The sequence below is a fragment of the Danio rerio genome, chromosome 6 (genome assembly GCF_049306965.1).
Source record: "Danio rerio strain Tuebingen ecotype United States chromosome 6, GRCz12tu, whole genome shotgun sequence".
Taxonomy (NCBI): Eukaryota; Metazoa; Chordata; class Actinopteri; order Cypriniformes; family Danionidae; genus Danio; species Danio rerio.
Window position 1 is genome coordinate 26,876,613 of NC_133181.1, and position 27,787 is coordinate 26,904,399.

Genomic DNA, 27,787 nt, shown 5'->3' on the forward strand with positions numbered 1-27,787 from the left:
CCTGCCAGCCGCCTGCCTTGTACCTAAGCCTGATTATCGACTTTGATCCTAGCCGCCTGCCTTGAACTCTAGCCTGGACACCAGCCTTGATATTCGCCGCCTGCCTCAGACCCATGCCTGAACATTCATACTGTGATTACTTGCCGTTGATCCTTCAACGTAACAATATTGTGTTTGATGTGAGTTCGCACACGCATTACATCTGTGTGCTTGTGTTTATTAAACTGTGTTTAATAAATTTACTGCAAATGGATCCCTCTTTGTCAGCCCCTTCGTTACACATACAGGAACTTTCATGCGTCCTCTGTTCTTGGGTTGTGAAACTGAACTTTTACAGTTGATGATGTTGTTACACGAGGACGCAGGAATGCTAAAGAACGCATATTGAGAAACAGCAATTTGCTTTATAATTGCAATCCCAAGCACTCTCACTGGCAGAGCTGTGAAAAAAAGCGCTATTGGCTGGAGCTACTCTTTGTCACACCCTTTCTTTTTTCAGTTGTGATTACGTCTAACATTGAATTAAAAATGCACGTTACAAAGCACTTCACAGGCCCTTTAATGATTTGATTTGTTCTGTTTTGTGTGTGGAAGTTTGTAGAATAAGAAAAAAAAAAATCTGGGAGATTGCAAGAAAGCCGAAAAATTTGCATATGCAAGAAATAATACTGGAATTGTGAAAAAAGTAAGAAATGTGACTACAAATGTTATAAAGTCTTAATTACCTTCTATTCCATGATTAAAGGGACCTAAAAAGCTTTTCAAACAGTTTTACCCCAACCTGGTCAACAGAAAAATATATTTTTTGTCATTTTTAAGAGCTCTTTCATACGTTTTGATTTTTGTTGTGCCACTGATAATGTCCTCTTTGATATAAGGAGTCCAAAGTGCCTCTGCCCTTAGTGTGAGAGTGGCAAGAGAGGTGGACACCAAATCAAAAGCAGAGGGCACTGGCTTTGGGGGCCCTATGCTGGAAGTGCAATATTTGTTGAGATCCTCCAGAATGACTTCCCAGCCTCAGCAGCTGCCCGTGTGTGAATGGCTCTTTGTTCCTGCAGCTGTTTGCAGAGAGAGAGAGAGAGAGAGAGAGAGAGAGAGAGAGAGAGAAAGCGAGAGAGAAAGAGAGAGAGTAGGGTGCTCTCCTCACACTACTGAGAGTAGAGAATGTGAAGAAAAAGGCAGAAAGATAGAAGGAAGGAAGCAGCTAGAGATCTAGAGTGCCTAGAGATCTAGAGAGACTGATGAAGTTGTGTCTTTCATTCCTCTTCTCTTGGGGACAGCCCCTGTGTAGCGTGTGATTGTTTCTAACCATCGATGAGTGCTCTGGTTGACATTTGAGGTTTTAATCCACCAGTGCCACTGTGCATCTTGGTGTAAATTCGAAACATGCTGATTCCCCACTATGCACTGGGGTGCACATGTGGTAGATAGAGTAAGGCACTGTTTCCTCACCTGTTGCTGCACGGGTGGCTGCTTGCTTCGAATGTGCACTGCAAAACCCATTAGCCAAAGGCTTGGTTTTGCTTCAGTAAACTAGTGTGACAATCCTGTGATGTTGTTCACTCAGGTTAATATGACTGTTAAGGCCTGTGTGTGTATCTGTGCACAAATGCATGGCATAATGACTTACGCCTCTTAAAATCTGCTACTTTCATTACTGGTAATCTTTATAGGCAGATGTTAAAAAAAACAGTCAAATAGAAACCCCAGAGTTCTGAAATGATCATGGTGCTCTGCAAGGAGTAGGATTAGAATTAGAATGGACGGAGGGGACGTGTCACCACAAATGTTCATCGATTATTGAAATGTCCCCACAAATAATCGAACTGTCTCTAAAATAAAATAATGCTCTGTCAACTCTCATTAATGTAGATGTACAGAAAGAGTTAAATCACGTTTTCTACTTTAGCCCTACTTTCCATAAACATATATGGACAATGTGATTCTACTGCTGAGTCCACCATAATAGTAACAGTGGCTGTGCAATTAATACAAATTTTGTTTTGATTTTGGCCTCCACAACGATTATGAAAAAACTGCCTTTTAGCTAAAATGGTTATTACGTCACATGCCTCCCCCATTTCAGAAGTCTGCATTCATTCTTCAACAAAGTAAAATTAGGTAAATGTACTTTTTAACCCAGACTCATTTTGAAAATCTAACCCTTTATGCGTTTCTGGAGATCACGAATGATGTAGAAGTACGTATAGCTGCATTCAGTCTTTAAAACGAATGCTATGGGGGTGGTATGACACTGTTCCTTTTCGCGTTTACCAGCTGACCGCTTACCTCCGCATGGACGGCTTGCCTGCCTTTACCAGTTTGTTTAGTTAGCTTGCCATGCACGTTGGCAGACTTGAGACGCAGAGAGGAGTTGACCACGATGACGGGGTTTGAGTTCGGCAAAGAACAGTTCCAGAAAGTGCGTAAGACAAAAACAGAAGGCAAAAAATAAAATAAACACGTAAATAACAGGTTAAGTATGGTAAAATCTGAACATGAAAAAAACAGGCAAGGGTTTTTCTTTTTCTAGATTGCATTTTAAACCGTCAGTTGGGTTTAGGGAAGTGGGTGGGTGGGTCAATCTGTGCTTTTGAAAACATTATTGTTTGGGTTTAGGGAAGGAGGAGGGTGGATCAGTCGATTGGTCTGTCAGTCAGTCAGTCAGTCTGTCAGTCAGTCAGTTGACAGTGGCCTCTGGTGGATTTATGCAAGAACAGCAAACATAAATGGCACTCGCAAGAAAAAAAGCAAAACACAGCGGCCTCTGGTTCTCTCAAGGTTTTTTTTCTTCACTCCCATCAGGTGAAGTTTTTTTCCCTCTCCGCTGTCGCCACTGGCTCGCATGGTTCAGGATTGGTAGAGCTACGCATCGATGAATTTGCTCTTCAGTGTTTGAACTCTCAGTCATGATTAAATCACACTGAACTGAGCTAAACTGAACTAAACTGAACTTAAACACTAAAACTGAACTACACTGTTCCAGTTACTATGACCATTTATGTGAAGCTACTTTGACACAATCTACATTGTAAAAGCGCTATACAAATAAAGCTGAATTGAATTGAATTGGTGGATTCATGAAAACAGAAACTGCAAAAAATGTAGCTTCTGGGACATATTTGGCACTCTCCAGAAATTTATCTGCTTGTTAAGTCATGACGTATTGGTGACGTAAGGAATACTGTTTCCTGGTGCAAGCCGCTACTCGTTTGAATTGAGAAAATATTTATTTATGACCACTTTAAAGTTAATTTTATATAAAATCATAGTGTACACATCATTCTCTGGCCTTGCTGCTTTACAAATACCAAATTTTTAACAACTTATATAAAAATGAATCACTTTCTGGCCATTGAATATAAGGCATGGACATTTACTGTATATTGCGAGCGTGATTTTTGAAAGTATTACATCACTTTGTAAACGTTTATTATTACCATTTGAAGAGTCACCCCATACATAGAGCTCTTGGACCTGGAAGCCACTTTGCCTGTCGTCACACCTAACTAGCGGAAATATAGGTACGTTTTCAGAATGAGCCTGGGTTGGTGTTTATGTAGCATGAGACACTCGCTTCTAATGTTAACACTTGATTATATGGGTGTTATCAATGGTTATCAGCTAATAGATATGGGCCAGTAGGGGCCTTCTACCCCACATGGTAGGAGCTTTCCATCCATATGGTTAATCAGCTACACTAATAGAGAAGACTCCAGATCCAGATCTCTTTTTACATTTCTGTGACTGTTGGGTTTCGGTTTGGGGCAGGGGTAGACGTTAGTAAAATACAATTAATGGGAAATTGAATAAATCATGGTAACTTCCGGCCGCAGCCGTTTGTAATCTATAGCTGATTAACCATGTGAATGGATGATAACAGCCTTCTGAGCCTACCAGTAGGCACAGAATACCCCTTAATTATTTAATTAATTTATTCATTTTTATTCATGGTTTTAATAGTGCAAAGTAGAGCAAGTGCTGTTCTGTTTTTGAGCTCAACAATCGAACAGAACAATGACATGTAACGTTTTTTTAGCTTAAGGTCATGAAGTAATGGCAATATACTTACAAAAATGTGTTCAGATGCGGCACTAAGTGATTATGCACATAAACCCTCAGTAAATGGAAGTCTTTATTAAACTTACTTATATTTATCAGATCTTTCTTTAACTTTACATTGATTTTGGGTGGGTGGGGGAGGGATATATTCCTTGTTTTGCTGCTAGTTGATTATTTTTTGGTCATATTATTTTGGCCCAAAAAGTTACTATAGAAATTGATTTGATCACTAGCAGCCAAAGAGAAAGCATATGTATGGGAGAGTATGGTAATATCTATGGCAATATCTTATTGCTCATATTAACATGTTAGCTAGCAATCTAGCTACTCATTGGTTGATCCCCAGCTCCCTGTGAAGTACACATTGGTGTCCTCAAGATAACACAGATGAATGAAGGCTATGGCAACAAGCAATGAGTTACTATGGTTACTACTAAGGGAAGCTCATTTATACTTAAGTGCTGAGAAATATATGTGTAATTTATTATTATTTCTAACCAGCCCAAACAAACAAACAAACAAGCACATTTTTTTTATAATATTATTAATTAATATACCATTCTTTTAACTTCAAATGAAATATGAATCCTTTTATGGTTTTCTAACATTTATTTTAACACCGATCACTCTTTAAGGTAAAATTATTGTAAATACACAAATAGTCCTAATATTAACTTACATGTACACTGGATGTAACCAGATGAATAAAGGTTTTATTCATTTAGATAAATTTAAATAATCAAAGTCTTTTCTGATCAGTGAGTTTGCAAAAATTATAATAAATTACAAGCAAATGTAAATAAAACAGAGCAAAGATAAAAGTGAAACAAACAGCGCTTTATGGTTTTCTGGAGAGCCTAATAGTATTCAGCAACAGAAATTGAAACAGCAAACATTATATGATATGACGTGGTCATCATTGTGCAAAAAAAAAAAAAAAAAAAAAAAAAAAAAAAAAAAAATATATATATATATATATATATATATATATATATATATATATATACACACATATATATATATATATATATATATATATATATATATATATATATATATATATATATATATATATATATATATATATATATATATATATATATATATATACACACACACATATATATATATATATATATATATATATATATATATATATATATATATATATATATATATATATATATATATATCTTTTAATTTTTTTTTAAAATAATCTAATCCTGCATCGTGACTATTGCGGATACACACATTGTGATATCAATCCTCAAATAATATATTGTGCAGCCCTATTACATACAGTAATAACATACACCATTTTCTTTTATTACTATACTAACTAAGTATGTAATTTGTAACCTGAATTAAGATTTTACCCTAATAATAAACTGAATGAATCCAATAGAAAATGCCTTTAATAATTCTTTGAGATTTGTGTTTGCTGATGTTTGGCTTCCAAATGATTCGATTTGAACCTACAGTCAGCATTAATAATCGCAAAAGCCCTGAGTCTATATCTCAGATTTGAGATGATGGCCATAAAAACTTTTCATTTTCACTTTTCCAAAAGCTCTTTTTGTCAAATTGGAATTAAACTAACTGAATCCAGTCTGGCGTGACATTTCAGAGGCTTTGAGCAGACGTAAATGTTTAAATACCGCTGTGTAGATTTGTTTGAAAGGTTTTTATTTGATGGCTCAATATCTTTCATTATGCAGATGGTATGTTTATTATTGCGGCGTTCTGTCAGGTAGTGGAGTGAGTCAAACTTCATGTGGATAATGCATGTTGTATTCAAGCTCTGCTGGTGTGGCATGTGTTGGCTTTAACCCACCCTCTAGTGAACTCCGGTTGGCTGCTTCATGTCTGGAGTTCAGTTGTGGTCGTGTTAATTACCTGTCGTCTGTTAATGCTCTTAACAGCGAACTCCAGGTGTCTAATCTGTCTGTTATTTGAACTAGAGCATTTCATTGATTGGGTTGTTTAAATCATTCTATGATTTAAAGGAAACATATATATGAAAAAAAATGTCTGTTGAAATATTTAATAATGGAAAAAGCTGAATTTAATCCCAAGAAGCTGTGTGATTAAATAATAATAAAAAAAATGGTGGTTGTGCATTTAAAATTATTGGTTGAATCCATAAAACACAGTATATTTTAAATTTGGTCAAAGCTAAAGATTGCTATGCTGGCTGAGACTTTCTTAGTGAATTGTTCTGTACAGGTTCAGTGTGTTGTTGTTTTTTTATTTCTTTTTGAAATATGTATTTATTTATTGGAAATAATTCTATTTAGCTTCACTGTTAACAGTTGTAAAAAATTGTGGAAACAGTTCATTTTGATGGTCCTTTTAAGTATTAGTTGACCTTCTGCTTATTATCTGTTGATACTGCTCCTTCAACAGACATTTAACTGACTAATGTCTGCAAGTACATGTCAACTTACATTAACCCTAACCACAACCTTAACCTAACAGTCTACTTATAATGTAATAATATTTTTTTGGCATGTAGATGCAATGTAGCTCAAATTCAACAAATGGACCATCAAAATAAAGTGTGAACAAACTAGTGCCACGATGGTGATGATTTACTTTCAGAACACCACTGTTGCAGTTAACATTCCATTGAAATGAATGGGGACAGAAGCTTTTAGTAAAAAAAAAAAAAAAAAAACAAACAAAAAAAAAACGAATTATACGCTGAAATAACATCACTGTAAAACTGTGAACTTCACTTAATGTAGTGATGTTAATTTGATGTATATAGTTAAAACTGATTATATTAGGCATAAATTAAACTTGCAACTGCAAAACATAATCATGGAGATACTAAGGATTTGTTTCAGGCATAATTGGTTCTGTCTTTTAATAGATTTAGCATCTTTGAAACTTTGCAGAACTTTTATTTTCACAATCAGCTACAATAAATGATGAATAAAAGATAAAATGAGATGAAAAATTTAATTGTGTACCCTAAAACTATTGGATACTTTTTATATTTCTGGGTTTCTCAGTGGTGGAAGTCATTGTAGTTGTGTTAACTTAGAAAGCAGTGAATAATAAATGCACTTCATACAAAAATCCAAATATTAAAAAAACACTTTCGAGCATTTAAGATGCAGATAAGCACCATCTTGTGAAAAGGGTCTATAGATTATTAATTTAAATACTGCTTTTTCTATTCGTTCCCATCAGATTTATGACATATTATATATTTTCAAAAGAAATATAAAAGTTCCAAAAAGCTTTGTCTAGAGTTTCTAATGATTCGTTTTAGGCATATTTGATTTTACTTTCTTTTAGAATTTTTATCACATTTGATACTTTGCAGACGTTTACTTTCACAAACAGACACTTAAAACAAACTTAACTTAAGGATAATCTTAAAATGTTTATACCATTATACTTTAAAAACTCCTTATTATCCCCAATCCTCACTATTAAAATTAGACTTATATATTCCTAAAAGTAACATAAAGCACCATAAAAGTAAGTCTGGAGTTAATGAGGATTTGTTTCAGTTGGAATTGTTTCTTTTTTCAATGAGATTTTTCATCTAGATAAGTTACCTCTACAAAAATGTTTAAAATACACTAAATGAAAGGTACAATCTGGGAAAAAAAAAACAGAATAGGGACATCTTAAAATGTTAATAAGAGCTTTATATTTAAAAAAAAATATTAACATAAAGTGCCACAAAAGTAATACTGGAGATAGAGGCAGAATTGTTTCCTTCTTTAAAGAGATTTTTCATCTTTCATCTTTTCATCTTTAATATTTTTTTACAAACAGATGCTCAAATACACACTAAATGAAAGGTACAATCTGAAAAAAAAAGGAACAGGGGCACCTTAAAATCTTAATAATAGCTTTATAATTAAAAAACTCCTCATTCTCCCTATTCCCACCATTTACGTTAGACTTAATTAGTAGGTTAAGGTTAACAAGCCGCCACCTCAAGTAAAACCCTGCTGTCTCTTACCATAAGCCCGCAGGATGTGACATTAAGACCCTAATGCCCTGCTGCTTGGTGACTGACTGACATATTTCTCTCTGTCATTCTTCAGAGTGTGTGGGGAGCATTCAAGAAGACACCCTGCTGCTTCAGTTTCTGCCACGTCTGGCTTCAGGAAAGTGTTTTCTTCTAGCCATGTGGTTAACGGCACACATACACCCCTCCGCCATCCTGCTATTGACCCTCAGCAGCCTGGCCTCTGCAGGTAAGCGCTGTTATTCTTGTAACTCATCATCTCTCTTGGGATTTTGAAATAACAGGTCAGGAGTGAGTGAATGTGGCTTGATGTTGCGTGAACCGTCTATATCATGTGTTTTGTTTGTTTTATGAAGATGAAGGAAGAGTTATGGGGGATGTTTTTAAAATGTTATGGCTTACAATGAGGGGACTTCACAAGTTGGCCATTTTCTTTTGTTTTAAAGATGTTTTTGATGTGTTTTTAAAGGTGAAAGTCAACAAAAACTGAAAAATGTATAACTTGGTCATCAAACTTATTCAATTGTGACCATCGACAACAAAACTAGTCATGAGTGTCCATTTTAATTAACTGAGACCTGACCTGAGCATCATCTGTTGAATAAAAAAATTGAAGAGTTGAACAAATAAGCTGTGAATTGATGTGTGGTTTGTTAAGATAAGACAATATTTGGCTGAGAAAGAAATTTTTGAAATCTGTAATCTAAGCATTAAAAAAATAAATATTGAGATGCTTTTGAAGCTGTCTAAATGAAGTGCAATGCACATTACTAATTAAAAATTATGTTTTAAAATGCTTATATTTTACATATGCAAAATATCTTAACAGATCATGATCTTTGCTTATTATTCTAAATTATTATATAATTTTTAAAAAGCATTAAAAAACAGATTATTGTGATAGCCATATATATAAGACTGGTTTTGTGGTCCAGGGTTATAATTGGTTAATATAAACATGCTGATCATCCCAACTATGCCTGTGCATTGTGGTTTTACTTTGGTAAGGACATCCCTCAATGTATTTAGAGGCAAGTTACCCTTGTGTTGTCCTAGAATTTTGTATACATGTGTGTTCCAGTAATTTTTGTGGTGTAAAAATGACTTTAAAACTGACAGGTCAAAATTAACAAAAAAAAAAAAAAACAAAAAAAAAAAAAAACAAAACAAAACAAAAAAAAAAACAAAAAAAAAGAAATGTGTATGGCCTTTGAAAATATGTAAAAATATAAAAATAGAACATGATGATGATTTAAAGTCAGCTAATATTTATATATATATATATATATATATATATATATACATACACACTACTGGTTAAAAGTTTGGGGTCAGTATGAAAAAAAAAGTAAAAAAAATAATAAAATAATCTTATCCTACTCACTAAGGCTGCATTTATGTCATCAAAATATAGTACAAATTGTAAAATTGTGGAAAGTTATTGCACTATAAAATAACTGTTCAAAAGTAGTTGATAATTTATTTAATAATTTATTCTGGTGATTTTAAAGATGTATTTTCAGCTTCATTACTCTAGTTTTCAAAGTCTCATGATCCTTCAGAAATCACTTTAATATTAATGAATGAATAAATGAATGAATGAAAAAATGAATGAATGAATTAGTTATTATTATTATTATAATTATTATTATTATTAATTGTTTAGCAATAAAAGCAATACAGCAGTAATGATGTTATTTAAAACTACAATAAGAAAGCAGTTATTTAAAATATTATAAGATTTTTTAAACAATTTTTAAACATTAAATTTAGCAATAATCTTTTTAAAAAAACAGGAAAAAAGTAAACAAAGCTGTCCCCTAACTTTTGACCGGTAGAATATATTTTTGTTTATATATAGTTCAGGTCTTTTCTGCTGTTTAATAGTACCAGGAGGCTTAAAGATTTATAATTTATAAAGTTTAATAACATTTTGATGAATAGCTAATTAACATTTTTTTCTAAGAAACAAATGGTCATGTTTATTCAAAGTAGTATGTTTAAGAAAGGTTTACAGTAACTGAAAATGTGATCTTAATTTAGTCATCAGAAATAATATATTAGTCGGGCAAAAGAGCTAAATTCAATTACATATTTAAACAGATATATTAGCTTCAATATTCATCAATATTTTTCCTAAGCTCCTAGTGAAAACCTGAGCTCATGGAATAACAGTATAATCCGTGGACTGTTGTCATACAATGTTTTGAATTCTTTAAGCTTTAGTTTTTCATTTTTCTGGGTATTAGACACACTTACATCTTAAATATTTTTGAAACAGCATTTTTTATGCTTACTAATGCAGCATTTATTTGGTTAGAAGTGCATGAAAAGCAGAACGCATAAGCATTTAATATTTAGCAATCTCATAATGACAAAATCACAATGAAGTCATTTGCATTAGAAATACTGTTTAAGAACTGTTCATCCAAACAGTTTAGTGACACATTTAGTTTGATGTCCATAAAAGTGTGTATGTTTTTTGAAAATTCAAATGTAACATATCCTCATCTAATATTAAATTCAATGTTTACAAATGCCGTTTTTTTAATTAATTGAAATGTTGACGTTCAAAATGTCTTTTTTTGTTAATTATTGACTAAGAGTCCAGTGAATTACAGTGGTTTAATTGAGGCTGTGCAAAAAACAAACAAACAAACAAAAAACTAGAACTAGTTTATTAATGTATTTTTAAAATGATTTCTTGAAGCATGCAATTTAAACACATCAATGATCCATGAAGCTTAGTTGTTCAAAATGATAAGTTGATAAGATCAATTACAGGGTACAAAGACTGTGTTCATGTGTGAAAAACATCCAAAACACACATACATACAAAGACACACATACTGACCAGCGGTCTTGTAAATGGTGTATCTGTTTCAACATTTTATGCAAATGAATGAGCACATGAATGAATGTACACATGAGTAAATGAATAAATAAATGAATTATGCATTTATATATGGCACATACATGTGTATTATGTTATAATATATTAGTATACCAGCTTCAATTTAAAATCCATTTAACCACAATGTCTCTTATCTGGTTCAACATTTACAAAACCAAAGTCTGCGTCAATCTTTTTCATAAGCAATTTGATGGAAAAAAACACTATCACTATCGAATTGGCCTGAATTGACTCTCAGACAGAAAACGGGGCACGTTTTTTTTTTTTTTTTTTTGCTGGGGCTGTTGATTGGGTGTGCTCCATAAGCTGCTCTCATTGTCTTGACAGAGTGAAGCAGTGTTGCCTGTTTTGTCAGGCAATCAGGATTCGCCCCCTGTGTTCGGAATTTCCCCGGTTCCTCCCAGCATGAGTCTTCTAGATCTGGCTGTCAGAGAGCAAAGGCCGGGGGGATTTGCATTAAGAAAGTGCTGACAGCCTCAATCTCTCAGCCTGAAACAGCAGTGGCGCACGTCAGCTATGCCTCCTCTAGCTCGACTCAGGCAGCTCTATCTGTGTGATTGATCAGGGCTTGTTGGCTCAGTCTCTTCAGAAGAGTGATGATTTGTTCCCCTCTGGCACAACAGCCTGACATAGTTGCATGCCAAGAGAAAAAAGGCAAAGAAAACAATATGGCAGCAACCAAACAAACAGGCAAAATGTCTGGGGTGACAGTCAGTCGTCAAGATTGTGGGGTCTGGAGTGTTGTGATTTAGGAGCCACACTGTTCTAGGACTTTTCTTGCACTTGTTCTGTCGAATGTCTCTTTGTTGGTAACAGATCCCATTGGTCATTCTCAGCAGTTCTGTGATTTTTCTGTCAGAATGCTTTTCTTCTCGACAAATAGACCAGAGAACAGAGAAGTTTAGATTGAAATATCAAGGAAATTATTAAATTTAGTAAAATTAGCACATAAAACGTGGTGGATAATCGCTGTGAATAATAAACACTCTCAGAAATAAAGTTACAAAAGCTCTTACTGGATCCTTTAGGTATCAGTATGGATCCTTTATGTACAAAAGTGTAAAGGTACTGCCCTGGTGACCGTTTTTGGACATCTAGTTACTTTTGCATGTCTATATTTATATTTGTACCCTAAGATATATATATATATATATATATATATATATATATATATATATATATATATATATATATATATATATATATATATATATATATACCCAATATTGTACCTTTAAAGGAATAGTTCACACAAAACTTAAATCATTTACACATTTTCTAGTCATTCATTCTTCTGTTGAAGACAAAAGAAGATATTTTGAAGAAAGCTGGAAATCTGTAACCATTGACTTTTACAGTATTTGTTTTTCCTACTATGGAAATAGTAGTGTGTTGGGCTGGGTGATATGACCTAAAATCTAAATCTCGATTAATTGAACATTTTAACTCGATTATGAATTATGAATGCTTATTTTAATCATTTATTTTATTTTCTACTGAACGGTTTTGTACAGTAAATATGCTTACATATTACTAGTGAGAGATGTCTGAATGAAGGGTGCATTACTTGATTTTAAAATAATTGAAGGAAACACACATCTACTATCTCTGATTATTTATTGAACATCAGCTGGAATTAAAACACACATTGCATTTTTCTTATGAAAAAGTACAAAAAACTAACAAAATGAATTATTTTCAATGTATTTAAAAGTAGAAAATAAGCAGTATCTCTTCTATATAAAATAACTCTTGTTATCCTGTATGATAATTTAAACAGTGAATTTCTTGAATCAACTGTAAACAAATATTTGTATGTAAATAATAATTTCATTGCAATAGAAAATATGCCGCCTCAAGGCATCTCTGGCGCACCTTTTAGTCATTGTCAGTGTAGTCAAACATGTGACATGTAGTTACATTTTACAGGTGCAAGTATAAATCAGCCCTAACAGAGTGGAGTAACGCGACTCCAAATGTGGTAGGAAAAGGTAATTGAAAAAATTTACCTTAAAATTTTTTATTTATTATAGGTTCTGTTATAGGTTCTGAATGTCAATTTCGATTAATCGTCCAGCCCTAATGTGTGTAAACTTACACTAACATAGTAGTACATAAAAAGTACAAATGTGTATCATTGGAAAAGGGGAAAAGGTATACTGCATCACTTCAGTACTTTTGTATTTTGCAATACTGTAGTTAGGTAATAAGATAATTTTAATATTGTAAAAATGTGTGTATATATATATATATATATATATATATATATATATATATATATATATATATATATATATATATATATATATATATATATATATATATATATATATATATATATATATATAATTTTTTTTCTTTGCATTTCAATACTTATACTTGTTTTAGCAAAGCTAGATTTTTATAGCTGTAACTTAGTAACCTCTGTGCTTTTTCTTCAGAAAACATGCTGATTTGGTGTTTAAGAAACATCACTTATTAAGATAAATGTTTAAATATTTTGTGCTGCTTAATGCTGGATTTTAACCAGCCAGAAAATGACGTGTACAAGAATAATGTTTATTAAATCAGAAGTCAGTCTAAACTTCTCCATCAGCAGGGCTGGTTAGAGAGGTCAGTTTGACCCGAGTTTCAGTATACTCACTGTGGAACGAAACGGTTCCTGTTAGTGATAGTTAAGCAGGACAATGGCCACAGTGTCAGAACGTCCTATGAGTTTAGAATTCTGGCCTAAACACAATTCACCACCTACATCTTCCTTTAATGCAAGGCCGTAACATTAAGAAAAGGAAGAATTACGCTGAAAGCCATGTTTGGTATCTGAAAGCATTCTTTAATTAGATTTTTTGCTTACTTTTTCCTGAAACATTTGGCACCAATACCTGGAGCTCTTTTATTGGGTTTCTGCCTTCTTTTGAATAAAAGTTTATTTAATTTTTAGTATTGTTTAGCGATGCTTTCCCAAACTCTTGTCTTGGGTGATGCTGATTTTGATAAATCCGCGTCTAAACAAACAGAGCTTCAGATCTTGGCATGCTCAATGTTTTCCTTGCGCTCAATCTTTTTTCTTTGTTTTAGAGCAAAGCGGCTTCCCTCAGAAACTCCCTCAAGTCGCTTGTTTTCTGAAAACTAGGGCATTATCTAATCTGCAGCATCAACGTGTCTGAAGCCCTGAGCTCTTTCTGCATGGACTTCAGATCGCTGCCAGTCATAACCTGCAGAACCTGCTGTTCTGCTCTAGTCATCTGATTATAGAGATGACAGCGCCGCCGTATATGAACATCATGTCTTTTGAGACCTTGTCACCAGAAAGTCTCTTTCACGATACTGTCTGTCTTGTGACAGCAGAAAAATCTGTTATCTACATGACAAAAGCGGAAGAAGTGTCTCCAGGATGTTTATGTCACTTAGATTTAATATTTGTTCACTTATAATAAGTGCATTATTTTTAGGTCTATATATGCCATTTATGAGCGGAAATAAATGATTGTCACGTCACATGTATGAAGTGTTAAAATACCAAGATGGGGAAAAAGACTAGAATTTTTTTGCAATAGCTTTTTTTTCTTTGCAATAGCATCAGCTGTTTAAACTTTTAAAACCTTTTTAAACTAAAACAACAAGGCAAATGTTCAAAATGTCCGTGAGATCTAAAATGAAACAAATGCCCGTTAATGATGTGAACAGTTTGTCATTCATTCATTCATTCATTCATCCATTCATCCATTCATTCATTCATACATTCATTCATTCAATCATTCATTTTCCCTTCGGCTTAGTCTCTATCTGGTCCATTTGTTGAATTTAAGTTACATTGCATCTACATGCCAACTAATTCTTTTTAGATTATAAGTAGACTGTTACGTTGGGGTTAGGGTTAGGGTTAGGGTTAGTGTCAGTTGACATGTACTTGCAAAGTTTCTTATAGTCAGTTAAATGTCTGTTGAATGTCTGTATCAACATACATTAAGCAGACAGTCTACTAATACTCTAATGGACCATCAAAAAAAGTGATACCTATTTAAACAGTCTCTTTCAGTGTTGCAGTGTTTTTTCACCTTTTTATAGAGAAGCTCTGCATTTAACAGCCACCTATGTAACCTACACCTTCATTTACCTTTAAAAAATGTAGGATAAAATTATATTTTGAGAACTTTCTGAGCCCAGAGCTATACATGCTGTATTTACAGATTAATGACAGCATATAATGTGTTTGCTACTTTTGTAGGTTTTGTGGTATTAGTTAAGTAAATTCACTGTCTATTGGATAAAGACTGTAATAAAGCATAAGATTACTAACAAGACATAATTTATTAAGTTAAAAACAGATTTTAAACCTTTAAAATGTTTAATAATAAAATGAACAGTTAGAACATCCCCAAATTAAAATAAACTTTTGAGCTTTATACATTGAATAAATTGCTTCACGTGGCCTTAACAATTGTGTAAATTGTTTCCCAAAAGAGAAAAAATCGTACTATATTACAAATTGTAGTTTTGTAGCTTCTACAATAATGTTAGACAGTGGTGGCATTTCCTCAACAATAAAAGCAATAACCATTTTTTTAGTTTAGTCGAATTAATTGTTTTACCTGAAGACCATGAACTGATATCAATCATAGGTGAAGGTGGGGTGCAGATTTGCTTTGCATCCAGTTATTATTTTATTTATTTTTAATTTTTTTGATGTCGTGATGTTGTGTTTCTTGCAGTTGTCAAGTTTTACTTGCTTATAATCTACACAGCTATCCACCTTTTTTCTTCGATGAGTTCAAACTAACAAGAATCCATTGCAAAAATGTAAGTTTCCAGCCTGCCATTGTTTTTGTTTCTGACTGTCTGTAGTGATGACGGGCGAACCACGAATGAATCATTTGTTTTAATCAGATCTTCTAAGTTAACCGGTCAAACCAGTTCAGTAAATTTAACGGAGTTATTGTGAAATATTTTGTGTCTTTAGTAAGTACTAACATACGGCATACCCTCTCTGACTCGAAATAAACAAATATCCTGAGTCATTTAGTTAGAACAGTATACTCCGACTCATCTGCTGTGAAAAGAGACCTGGGGCCTCATGGATGCACACAAAACTTTGCGTACGCCAGTTTTCGCGCTCGCGTTTGGATTTACTAACGATGAAATGAACGTGAGAATGTGTGTTGGTCCATGCCAACTTCATGCCTGGCGTACGTGCATTTCTTGTGTGTGTTTGTTTTATTTTTATTGGTGACTCCTAGAGGCATTTTGTTAAATTGCACACTACAAGTATCTTTGAGCCGTTCAATGGCAGCTGTATGGGATGGGATCATCCGCATGTCTAGTAGGTTTATAAGGTTTCCATACAATGCAATTGACTAGCCAAACATTAAAGCTTAATTTGCAGCTATTGTCGGTTATCCCAATATAATCGGAGCGATGGACTGCATGGACATTGCTATAAAGGTGCCATCGGAAGATTAATTTGCATACATGAATCAGAAACATTTCCATTCAATAAATATGCAAATAATATATGATGCTTAAATGCGCTTAACATAATACACACACTTATTAAAGATTCCTACTTGTCTTTCTCGTGATGAGGAGTAGGCAAAATCTGATATGGAATGGGGGAAAAAAGAAGAATGAGTTCATCAGACGCTGGATTTGAATCGAGTTCATGCTCGAACGTGTCAAAGCATGTTGCCATGTGCTTTACGAGCTACGACACTCACACTGCTATAGGTACTACAAAATTGTACACCTTTACATCCGACCATTTCTAAACTCTCTTACTCTATTTTTTCTTTTGTGATTAATTCCAGAGGACAAACTTGCAAATAACACCGTTTTTCTCAGGTCTACCTCTTAGCACCTACAATTCACAATTTGTTCAAAATTTCTATTTTTGCTTGCTTTTTCCATTGCTTTTTCATTTGGTTTTGCCAAAGTAGAGTCATTAGCATATTCATACGGGGGCGGAGGCAGGGTGGGGTTTTGCACTCGGTCACGTGCGCTTAGTTTCATGTTAATTTGGATGTACAAAGAGAATATGTGTGGGATTCTGCGTACGCATTGTTTCATACATCTGAATTTTTTACTGCGTACGCAATGTTTTAGTATGATTTCAACGCAAGTCTTCATACATGAGGCCCCTGATGATGATTACGAGCGCGAGTCGACTGTTGTGTCCTTGCTGCATGCTCTCTCATTGAGTGTGTGATTCAACCTGACTAGGTAATTTTTATTCTGCAATATATTTTGTAAAAGCCAATTAAGCAAGCTAAAAAGCAACTCATGTAACATTTAAAAAAAAAAAGTAACTCAAATAATATGACTTATTTTTAATAGTTAATATTTACTCAACCTGATGCCATTCTTAATGGATTTCCTTTTTCAGAAAGTAAAGAGTGACCATGCCTGTCAAACACAATTTTCAGGGAATTTAGAAAGTTTCTTTTTGCTCATATGAAACTGTCAAAGGAATTTAGAGGATGCCCACCACCAGTCATATAAAATGACTTGCGTAGTGTGTGTGTGTTTTTTTTTTAAGCTTGATGGTCCTTGGAATCCATCCACTTTCTTTGTATGGAAAAGAGCTACTGTTAAAAATCTCACGTTGGTGGTCCATGGAAGAAAAAAAGGATTCAGATTTGAAACATTAAATATGTCATGCTAAAATTTTTACGTTCTGGTTGTACTTTCTTCTTAATAAATGTTTTGAAGTAAGCTGTCTGTTCTTCGATACATTTTCTCTCTCCCTCTTTATTGCTTCATTTGTCAGACATTCCTCTTAAAGCACTTTTTGTACGTCTGAGTTCCCTTTTTTTGGTCTCCCGTTTTGCCAAGCAAGTACAGTCTGTTATTATGGGATGGTAAGGCTGTTGGAAGCCAAATTTTCACTGGTGGAGTGGAGAAAGGAGCAGAAATCCTGCCAGATATTAATTTGCAGCACTTGCCAAAAACAGCTCTTGCAGGATGCTGGTTCTGCCGAGGGCTGAGCGTGTGGCCTGTGGGGCGGCTGCAGGAACACGCGTCTGCTCATGTAACTGGGCTCCATCATTTTTTTAAAATCCCACAATTCAGAGGGGTGAGTGACAGCCTTGCCGCGCCCACACAGATCATTTCTCTTTCCTTCTATTCTGTCATGTGACAATAACATGAATAGAATTAGTCCTGAAAGGTGAGTTTACAGAATTATCCCCCAGTTATATTCAGCTCCATGAAAAGCTATGAAGGGATCAGTTTTTTATCCTCTTTTAAAAGCAATAAGGAGGTTGTATTGTGTGAACCAATGACCCAAAACACTAAATAAACCATATTAAGGCAGGGCTTAAAAATAGGCATGGCTAAGGGCCAGTGTGAGGAAGATCTGTTATTTGCCCTGTTGTGTTTTTCAGTATATTTTAAGTTCACTTTTGATGTATTTTCTCTTTTTAATGTCTTAAACATTCGGTTTCCTAATATGTTTTAGTCCTTTAACGTGCACTCCTTAAAAAAAACTATTGGCCCACGCTTTACAACTCTACTAAGTAGTAATAAGCTCTTAAAACATTAATAATAGCCTATGGATAAAAAGACGACCAGGCGTGCATTTCCGAAAACCATCCTTAGCCAACTAAGGTCGCAAGTTGCGTCATTACAAACATAGTTTGTTGATTTGGCGTTTCCCAAATCCATCGTTCCAATAGACATTCGCAAACTGCATCTCAATCCTGTACGCTTGCATACAAGTAGCATGGTTCCTGGTTGTGTTCTATTTCCAGTTATTCCTCCTATGCCCTATTCTTTTCAAACGTTCCAACATTTAAACTTGGAATGTTTAAAAAAAAAACACACTCTCCTAGGTGTAATTTGCTTTCCAAGTATTTTTTTTACGGTTCAGTTTTAACAATCTTCATATTGACAATTGCATTTCCTTCGCAGTGCACTTTGAAAACATTTATGCCATTTTGAAAACAGCCGTGTTCATGATGAAAGCTATAGGTGACCTATTATTTAAAAGCAGAATTTACGTTATGTCTTCAAAGCTTGTGAAAACAAAAATATATAGCTTACAATAATGCTTTTACTTTATATTAGTTTATTTATTAAGAAATGTTTCAGTACTGTAGATGACATGGGCCTGTTGATTAGAACAGTGGCTGCAGTGGTTTAATTGTGTCAAATTGTAAAAGTAGAGTTTTATAATAAATAAAATAAAATAAAAAATAAACAAGATCCTATTTAATAATAATAAAAAAAAATACATAATTAGTATTATTAAGTAGATTTTTTTCTTCATTTCTTAATAAATATCTTACTGTAAATTACAACCATTAACGATAATAATGATTACAATAAAATTTGTAAAAGAAACATTGGCTTTATATGTGCCATTTATATATATTTCAGTATATATAGAAAATGAGTGCATGTTTAACCAGAACTAATATTGAATAATAATAAAAAAAAAAAAATGTGTGTAAAACAATAAAACTCACACAAAAAAATTATGTTCTTTTTTCTTTAACAAAGTTGTTATTTCACCCCGTTTATAGCATCATTATAGACGTTTTAAGTTATAACTAATGTGGGTCAAACTACGGATCTGCGACAAAGAATCTTCGGTTTTGGGAAACACTCGTCACTACATCCTTATTTTCCTAAAAGATGCATTGTACTATGATAGTTCAGCTGCGAGTTATAACGTTGTTTGGGAAACGCACTAAAAATAAGTTAGCTGTGTAAAATTCACACAAATGATGTTTTACAGAGCAAGGTTTTTTTCAAAGCATTTCCTTAAATATTTTCTCTTCTGGAAAATAAAATCAGTTTTTCATAAAAAGAAAAAAACAACAACATTTTAAGGTCTAATTAACTTGACCAACTTGCCTAGTTAACCTAATTAACCTAGTTAAGCCTTTAAATTACACTTTAAGCTAAGTATCTTGAAAAATATCTAGTCAAATATTATTTACTGTCATCATGGCAAAGAAAAAGTAAATCAGTTATTACAAATTAGTTAATAAAACTGTTAGGTTTAGCAGTGGTTAATAAGCATTGCTTTGACTAAAATATATTTTCGCAATAGTCAGAGTCTAGTTTTAGTCAACTAACAGTAGAAATTTGTCTAATCTATATACATTTATGTAGTTGATTAAAATAGAATGGCTTATTTAAATTCATATTCATTTATTAAACACTTTGATAAAATTTGTAACTTTTATGTTTAATTATTCATTTTTAGAACCGTTTACAAATCAAATTGATGTAATAATCTAATTTTGTTAATCACTTTTGGTTAAAATTGGGAAGCCAAGGGGGAAAAATCAAGAAAGCAAGCGCATATTGTTAAGCTCTGCAATGTTAAAGACACATTTGTTTAGTCTCCTGCCCCGAGAAACGATCCCAAACAAAATCATATTTCCATATTCTCAATTAAAACGACTCGTCTGCTTTCTCTCTCTTTAGAACCAGGCACAGAATCAGACAGACTATAATAGTGCCTCTCCAAATGTTTGAGGACAAATGCTGTATGTGCTGTTTTATGGTGTGTGTGACTGACTGCGTCTGAATGTGCGTACGTCTCTCCCTCTCTATGTGTGTGTGAGAGGCCTGCCAAATTGCATTGCGCAACCACTGCAATCTGAGCTGCGGTGCTGTGGAGGCAGAGCGATCCAAACCACCACACTCCACACGCCGCTCCAAGCTGGAGAGAGCGAGACAGATCTCCTTCCTAAACCAGATGTTGCTGCATGATTTAAGTGTTAGTAACCAGACTCCTTCACTGCTCTAGTGTTGGCACGAGGGAGAGGTGTAGGGATGTTTACATAGCAACAGCAACCCGCCATTGGCTTAATTACAGGTTACTGCAATCTACACCGCGACTCGCAATCTCTCCGAGTCAGTCTGATACTCTCTCTATCTCCTTTCTCTTTGCAGATAATGCCAGTAAGTGAGTGTGTAGAGTAGACGACCTCGGCCAGAAAGCTAATGGAGAACAGCTGGGGTGACCCTGCATTTTCCATTGTGTTTCATAGAGTGCAGGAAAAAAGAAATGAAAACGAAAAACACAGGCCACAAGATTTGGAGAGGTCTAGGGTGCATGCCGTGAATTCATTGAAAAAGACTGGAAGAATTGTAGACACAGTTAACTCCTGATGTTAACAGCTGGTGCGGAGAACAAACAGATCAAATTGACTGGTGACACTTTTAGTGTCTTTATGCTTATAATTGTACATATCTCTTGCTAAAAAGAAAATTAAATGAAAAATCTAAAATTTAGGATAGCGGTAGCACGGTGGCTTAGGGGTTAGCACTGTTGCCTGACAGCAAAAAAGCCACTGGTTCAAGTCTCGCCTGAGCCAGTTGTCATTTCTGTGTGGAGTCTGCATGTGGAGTTTAAATTGACTGTGGTGTATGAGTGTGTGTATGCAAGAGTGGGGGTGTTTCGCAGTACTGGGTTGTGGCTGGAAGGGCATCCGATGTGTATGCTGGAATAGCTGGTGGTTCATTCTGTTGTGGTGATCCCTGATAAATCAGGGACTAAGCCAAAGGAAAATGAATGAATGAATGAATGAAATTTAAGATAAAATAGTGATAGCGATTGGTGTGATAGGAGATGATTCCCATCCTCTGAACTGAAGCCTTTTTTGTACTGTTGCCTTCTGGAAGAAGGTTTAAATGCTTTTCTAACAGATAAAACATATGTAAATTCACCTTTGTTACTGAGACAATAAGGCTTTATAACCATACATTTTAGCAAGTTTTAAATTTTTAATATACAGTTGAAGCCAGAATTATTAGCCCCCTTTGTTTTTTTTTTTCGTTTTTAAATATTTCCCAAATGATGATTAACAGAGCAAGGAAATTTTCACATTATGTCTGATAATATTTTTACCTTTTGAGAAAGTCATATTTGTTTTATTTTGGCTGAAATAAAAGCAGTTTTATTTTTAAAAAAGCAATTTTAAGGTCAAAATTATTAGCCCTTTTAAGCTATATATTTTTTCTACATAACAAACCATCGGTATACAATAACTTGCCTAATTACCCTAACCTGCCTAGTTACCCTAATTAACCTAGTTAAACCTTTAAATGTCACTAAGCTGTATAGAAGTGTCTTAAAAAATATCTAGTCAAATATTATTTACTGTCATTTGGACAAAAGTAAAATAAATCAGTTATTAGAAATGAATTATTGAAACTATTATGTTTAGAAATATGTTGAAAAAGATTTCTCTACATTAAACAGAAATCTGGGAAAAATATTAACAAGTTTAATTACTAAAGTTGTTCAACTTAAAATCTGCTCCTGATTTTTACTCAATAAATTGTTATTTTATTAACTGATATGTTAAGATGTCATAGTGTGCATTGATTCAATATGTTAAATTGTTCTCTGATACCTACATATATGCCTTAGGTAAGTGCAAAAAGTCTCCAGAAATTGTTTTATATGCACATTTATAACCACTGAATCATGACCATATTTGGAATGGTTGTGAATATTAATGAGCTGTACTCTGACACTCAGAAACACACACAAACTTGGAGTAAGTTTTAAGCCACCAGAATAATTCTGAGTTGTATTGTGGATGAAATATAGGCTCAATTAAAATAATACTGTATTTTGAAGCTTTAATGAATATGAAAACACAGGCAGGAATTATTATAAACAGATACGTTTATTGGCATTGTTTCACTCAAGAAAAATCACAGTAAGAGATGAGTGATATGACACGATGCATAAACGTGTATTAAAAATAAATAGTTTATATCAAACTGTGGCCAATCAAATGCTTGTTTTAAAAAAGAACAAAAATAACAATCATTGTGAGGATCAGTTAAAATAAGATTTTGTATTGTGTACTTTAAGTAATTTTACATTTTGTTTTGTCTGTTTTAAGTCACCTTAAGGCTTCCTTGAAAGTTTGCCGTAGCCCCCTAGCGAGAACCACTTGACAGCTTTCCAGCAGGATAACTGTAATTATTGTGTTATACTGCAGAATATGTGTAATCCTGTAAGGGTTTATGGAAAGCACTGGTGTATGTGAACTATTAGCATAATGATGTTTATTATGGCCACAACTTTGCATGCATATTTTACCTTAAGCAAACAGACATTTCTTTGCAGATTTTCCATTCCGCTCAGCCCAGCAGTCCTGAGCTTGATTCTGTCTGCAATTTTCGTGCACAGAAATTGGAGTGTTTTAGGATATTTACGATGCTAAGGTTTACTTTTCCTGGCCATCTTTTTCATTTTTTCTCTCACTTTTCTTCTTTTATACCTTTAAGATATGATAGACCGTAAATATGTTTTATTTGGAAAATCATATTTCCCGGACTCGTGTTTAAGTGATTAGTTGACTTTACTTTAAAAAGCCACAAGTAAACCTACACTAAAAAAAAAAAAGAAGATTTAAAGATGATTACTTGGATTTACTTTTTTTTTTTGAGTATATGGCCTTATTTAAAAAAAAAAATAATTTAATTAACTATGTGCATAGTTATAAAAACTATAGTTAAGTCAACTTAACAGTTCGTAGTTACACTAGGTCTACTTACTTTTTATGTAAAGCCAACTTGTAGACTTTAAAGCAACCAGGCGTCCTTAATTTTTTAAAGTAAAGTAACTAATCACTTTTTACATTGTAACATTACCTTTAAAAACCAAAATAGGCTCATTCTAAAAAAAATTGAGCCCAATAAAGATTCCAGTGTAAGGCAAAGCTACTTGAAATAGGTAGTGAGCTAAGCTTTTAGCTACTCTACTTAAAATGTAGCTTAACTAAACTAAAAGCTACCCTCTGAAATGAAGCAACCAAAGCTAAAAGCTAATTGGCAAAGGTAGCTTAGTTACATTTAAGCAATTTTTGCAATTTTCACTTTTAAATCAAATCAACTTAAATCCAAGTCAAGTCAATCATCAGTCAATCTTAGTGATCAATAAAACTGTTAATGAAACATATGAGGCATAATTGTTCAGTTTAACTATTTAATGAAAATAATATGCTGTACTAAACAGGAACAAATTATATAAAACAACAAAAACAAAACAAAAATCCAATAAAACCAGGTGTTACACATTTAAATACTTATTTATAATACTATAGTAATTCATAGGGAAGGGGAAATAATAAAGAATAAGCATTATATATTGTGTGTGTGTGTGTGTGTGTATATATATTTACAACTCTTCATTAATAAATTACACTACATAATGTAGTATCATTAGTAACTATGTTGAACTAATAGTAATTACCATAGTATACTTTAGTCTTTACTACAGTAAACTATATATACACAGTATACTCCTCTCACTCATCTTTCCATCAAGCAAATTTCTCGTGTTAGCCTAATTAGTTGGCGACATTACCAACTAGAGCGAGAGGTGGCAGTAACGCACCAAAAAAGTTTGTCGACCACTGAAAAACAGGAAGAAGTAGAAATCGTCATTCTTGCCATAATATGGATTTACTAATATCGACTAGACACCGCTCGGTGAATGTTGGTGCTGTCACTTATTAATCCGTGATGGGTAAATGTAGCTTGTGTGGATGCTACTGCGCTACTTGACTAAAAAATAGGTTCGCTATTGAAAAGCTATTTGATTTAGAAAGTAGCGCCTCTACTGCATCGCTACTGAGAAATGTAGTTAGGTTAGTAGTGACGCTACTGCCCAACACTGGAGATTCCTGGAGATCACAAATTGTGTAGCCAGAGCTAAGTATGGTTGCATTTTATTTTTTAAATGAACGCTATGGGGTAGGGTTTTTTTTTCGCGCTTACCAACTGACTGCTTACCTCCATATGGATGGCTTTCCCGCAGTTTGTCCAGTTAGCTCGTCATGTATGTTGGTGGACTTGAGATGCAGAGAGGAGCTGACCATGACAACTGGGTTCGAGTTTGGGGAAGAACGGTTTCAGAAACGGTTAAGTCAAATACAGAATCCAAAAAAATAAAAGTAAATAACGTGGTAAAAATCAGGTGAGGGCTTTTCTTTTTTTGGATTGCTTTTTAAAACTGTAGGTTGTTTAGGAAAGTGGGTGGGCAGGTCGATTGGTGCTTTTAAAAATAAATTGGTTGGGTTTAGGCAAGAAGGTGGGTGGGTCTGTCAATCGGTCGGTCAGTCAGTCAGTCAGTCAGTCAGTCATTCAAACAATCAGTCAACAATGGCCCCTGGTGGATTTAAGCATGAATAGCAGGTGTGAATGCCAATCGCGAGAGCAATTTGAGATCGCAAAAAATATACACAGCGGCCTCTGGTGGATTTGCATAAAAAAAAATAAAAAAACTAAGCTCCTGGAACGTATTTGGTGCGTAAAAAAGTATATAGAGGTACATTTTCAGTATAAGCCTGGTTTGTTAAAAACAGGTATAACATAGCAATATACTAATAAAGTTATATTGTTAAAAAGCCTGTTGTCTTTCATTTGTTTTTGATCATTATGCCACAAAAGCCCCAGCTTGCTGCATGTGCTTTGTAGTTGCATAGCAGTAATTCCAATATGGTGTTAGTTTCAGTATTGTAACTACACAGTGCACACCAATATGACTCACAGAAGAGTTCTGAGGAAGAGCTTTTGAAATGTGTTTTGATCAATAAATGTGAAGTGAATTCATTGAAAGAGTATCTTTATGCTTTCAGAACCATCTGATTGATAATCTGTTGTAGAGATCATCTGTTGTTGTCATGTTGAGAGTGACTGATTTTTTTTAATCAAAACTTTGCAATTTGTTCAATCCTCTGTATCTCTTTTTGCTGAGTTCCAGAGATTGTTACGTGCTTGCAAGAACGAGACCAGACTTTTGACCTGTCTTAATTGATGGTCTGCCTTTTGACCTTGAAAGGGCTGATGTTATGCCCTCTGAGTGTTTTACTGCTTGTGAAACATTGATTCTCATGCTCATGCCCTCAGTGTGTCTTTACTCTCCCACTCACACTTGGCCTTTACTTCCTGTGTACCATCTCTGACAGGCAGGTGGGTGGAAAAAAAAGAATCTTTCATTTAATGGTTTTAAAAACAATTTTAAAAATGGTTTTAAAATATAATTCAAAATATAATAACATTTTAAAGATTAACTTTGTCCAGACTAGCTTTTTTAACATTGATGAGAATAAGACCTTCTTTCATAATAAGAATATAATTAATTTCATAATGGTTTTGAAACTATGAACTTTGGTATACCCCCTTTTTTTAGAATATAATTTTGAGTAAAATATTTCAAAATACTTCAGAATACCTTCTTGAACTTTGATAAGAATAAAAACAAGAATACAGACAGCAAAAATGTATTCTATTAAAAATTATTTATTTACTATTATCTGATTGTTATTCATTTGTGACTTAATATTCTTATTCTTATTATAAATAAATGAATAAAAAATGCTGTTATAAATGATCATGCTGTTAATTTTCAAGTTAAAGTTGTAGGATCTAGTTATACATTTACTGTCTTCTCTTCATTCCTCCACAGATTTTCTGAAATGATACATGTCAATTCACATGTGTTTGAAACCCAGTGGTTGAACTAGGTATTACATTCCTAGATCAAAACAAATGCAAGTGCAGGTTGCCAGATTGAGAAGTGAGCCTGACAATCAAGCCTAAAGGGTGATTTAAGTCATGCTCTAAATTAAAGCAACAGCACGCGATAGAATATTTTCCATAATAAAAGGAGTTTTTGCTGCTTTGAAACAGCTACTATTTCTTGCAGCCTTACAACAGGATACACCGTGATCACCGAATCCTCATGTGCTTTATTCAGTATGCTAATAATGTGAGTTTGAATGTCATTTTACTGGACATTTATTCCCATACTACTAAAAGCAGCAGCAAATAGTTCACCTAAGATTTTGAAAATACAATAAACCGTTTGAACTTTAGAACTGTGACTTAATACTAACAAATAGAGATTTAGCATGCACATTTAATAACGTTAAAGAGGGTTAATATGTATTTAATAGATTATAAACCTTACCATTTCGTGAGTGAGTGCAAGTTCTATCCTTCTGAATGGCTATATTTACATTTCTGTCATGTTTCGTCTGGTGCAAACAGACAAATTGCTCATCACTGTGCATCTCGTCACTAGCGTGTTGTTAGGATACAGGGTTACAATGTAACCTGCTCACTTAATGTTTACGTTCGTAATATTTATATTATTTGATAATTAATAACCTCATGTGGAACTGTGAATCTGCATCTCATTTCAGAGTTTGCAACTGTCCACCGGAGGTCGCATTTCAGGCACAGTTGAATGCTTTGAGAGCTTTTCTGAATGAATAAATAAATAAATAAATGAATGAATGAATGAATGACTAAATAAATGAAATACTGGAAGACAACCCGGGATGCTGGAATATAATTGCCTAAACTGCTATTGGGCGGGTTAAAAAAAACAAAAAACAAAACAAAACAAAGACAGCTTTCTGGCATGGAAAACACATTTTCAAAGCAGATTTCATGATATTTTTATGCTTTTAGAAGAGTCAAAAACTTACATACAGCACCTTTAAGAATGCACTGATTAAAGGCATCCCCTTTGCTGGCCTCTGCTCATTTCAGCTCTTTGGTAAGGTTTAGAGAGTATCGTCACAGAGGATGTGGCGTCTCTCACCGCTGACTGGAGAAACATGACGTCTTTGTTTATCTGAGGAGAGTCCTAGTAGAGAGCTGCTGTGGAGGAAAGAAGAATCACTATCCAAACAGCCACAGGACTTGGAGTGTTTACTCTGACACTGAACCCTCTCTTTCCCTGTTTATGTGTGACAGACAACAGTTGCCTTAAGTTTATTCAGGTGCCATTAGTGAAGAACCTTTTCAAAGTCTACTTGTATGTTTCTTGGTGA

General features: G+C 33.9%; 1 protein-coding gene across 2 annotated transcripts in view; it reads left to right on the top strand.

Annotated features, from left to right (window-relative positions):
- Positions 1–27,787, top strand: part of tgfbr3 (transforming growth factor, beta receptor III) — a 206,811-nt gene that overhangs the window by 13,533 nt on the left and 165,491 nt on the right. For both annotated transcript variants that reach the window (NM_001311172.2, XM_073952454.1), the window contains exon 2: positions 8,133–8,285. In NM_001311172.2, the coding sequence (NP_001298101.2) occupies positions 8,216–8,285 (70 nt within the window). In that variant the 5' untranslated portion in view covers positions 8,133–8,215. The remainder of the gene's footprint in view (positions 1–8,132; positions 8,286–27,787) is intronic.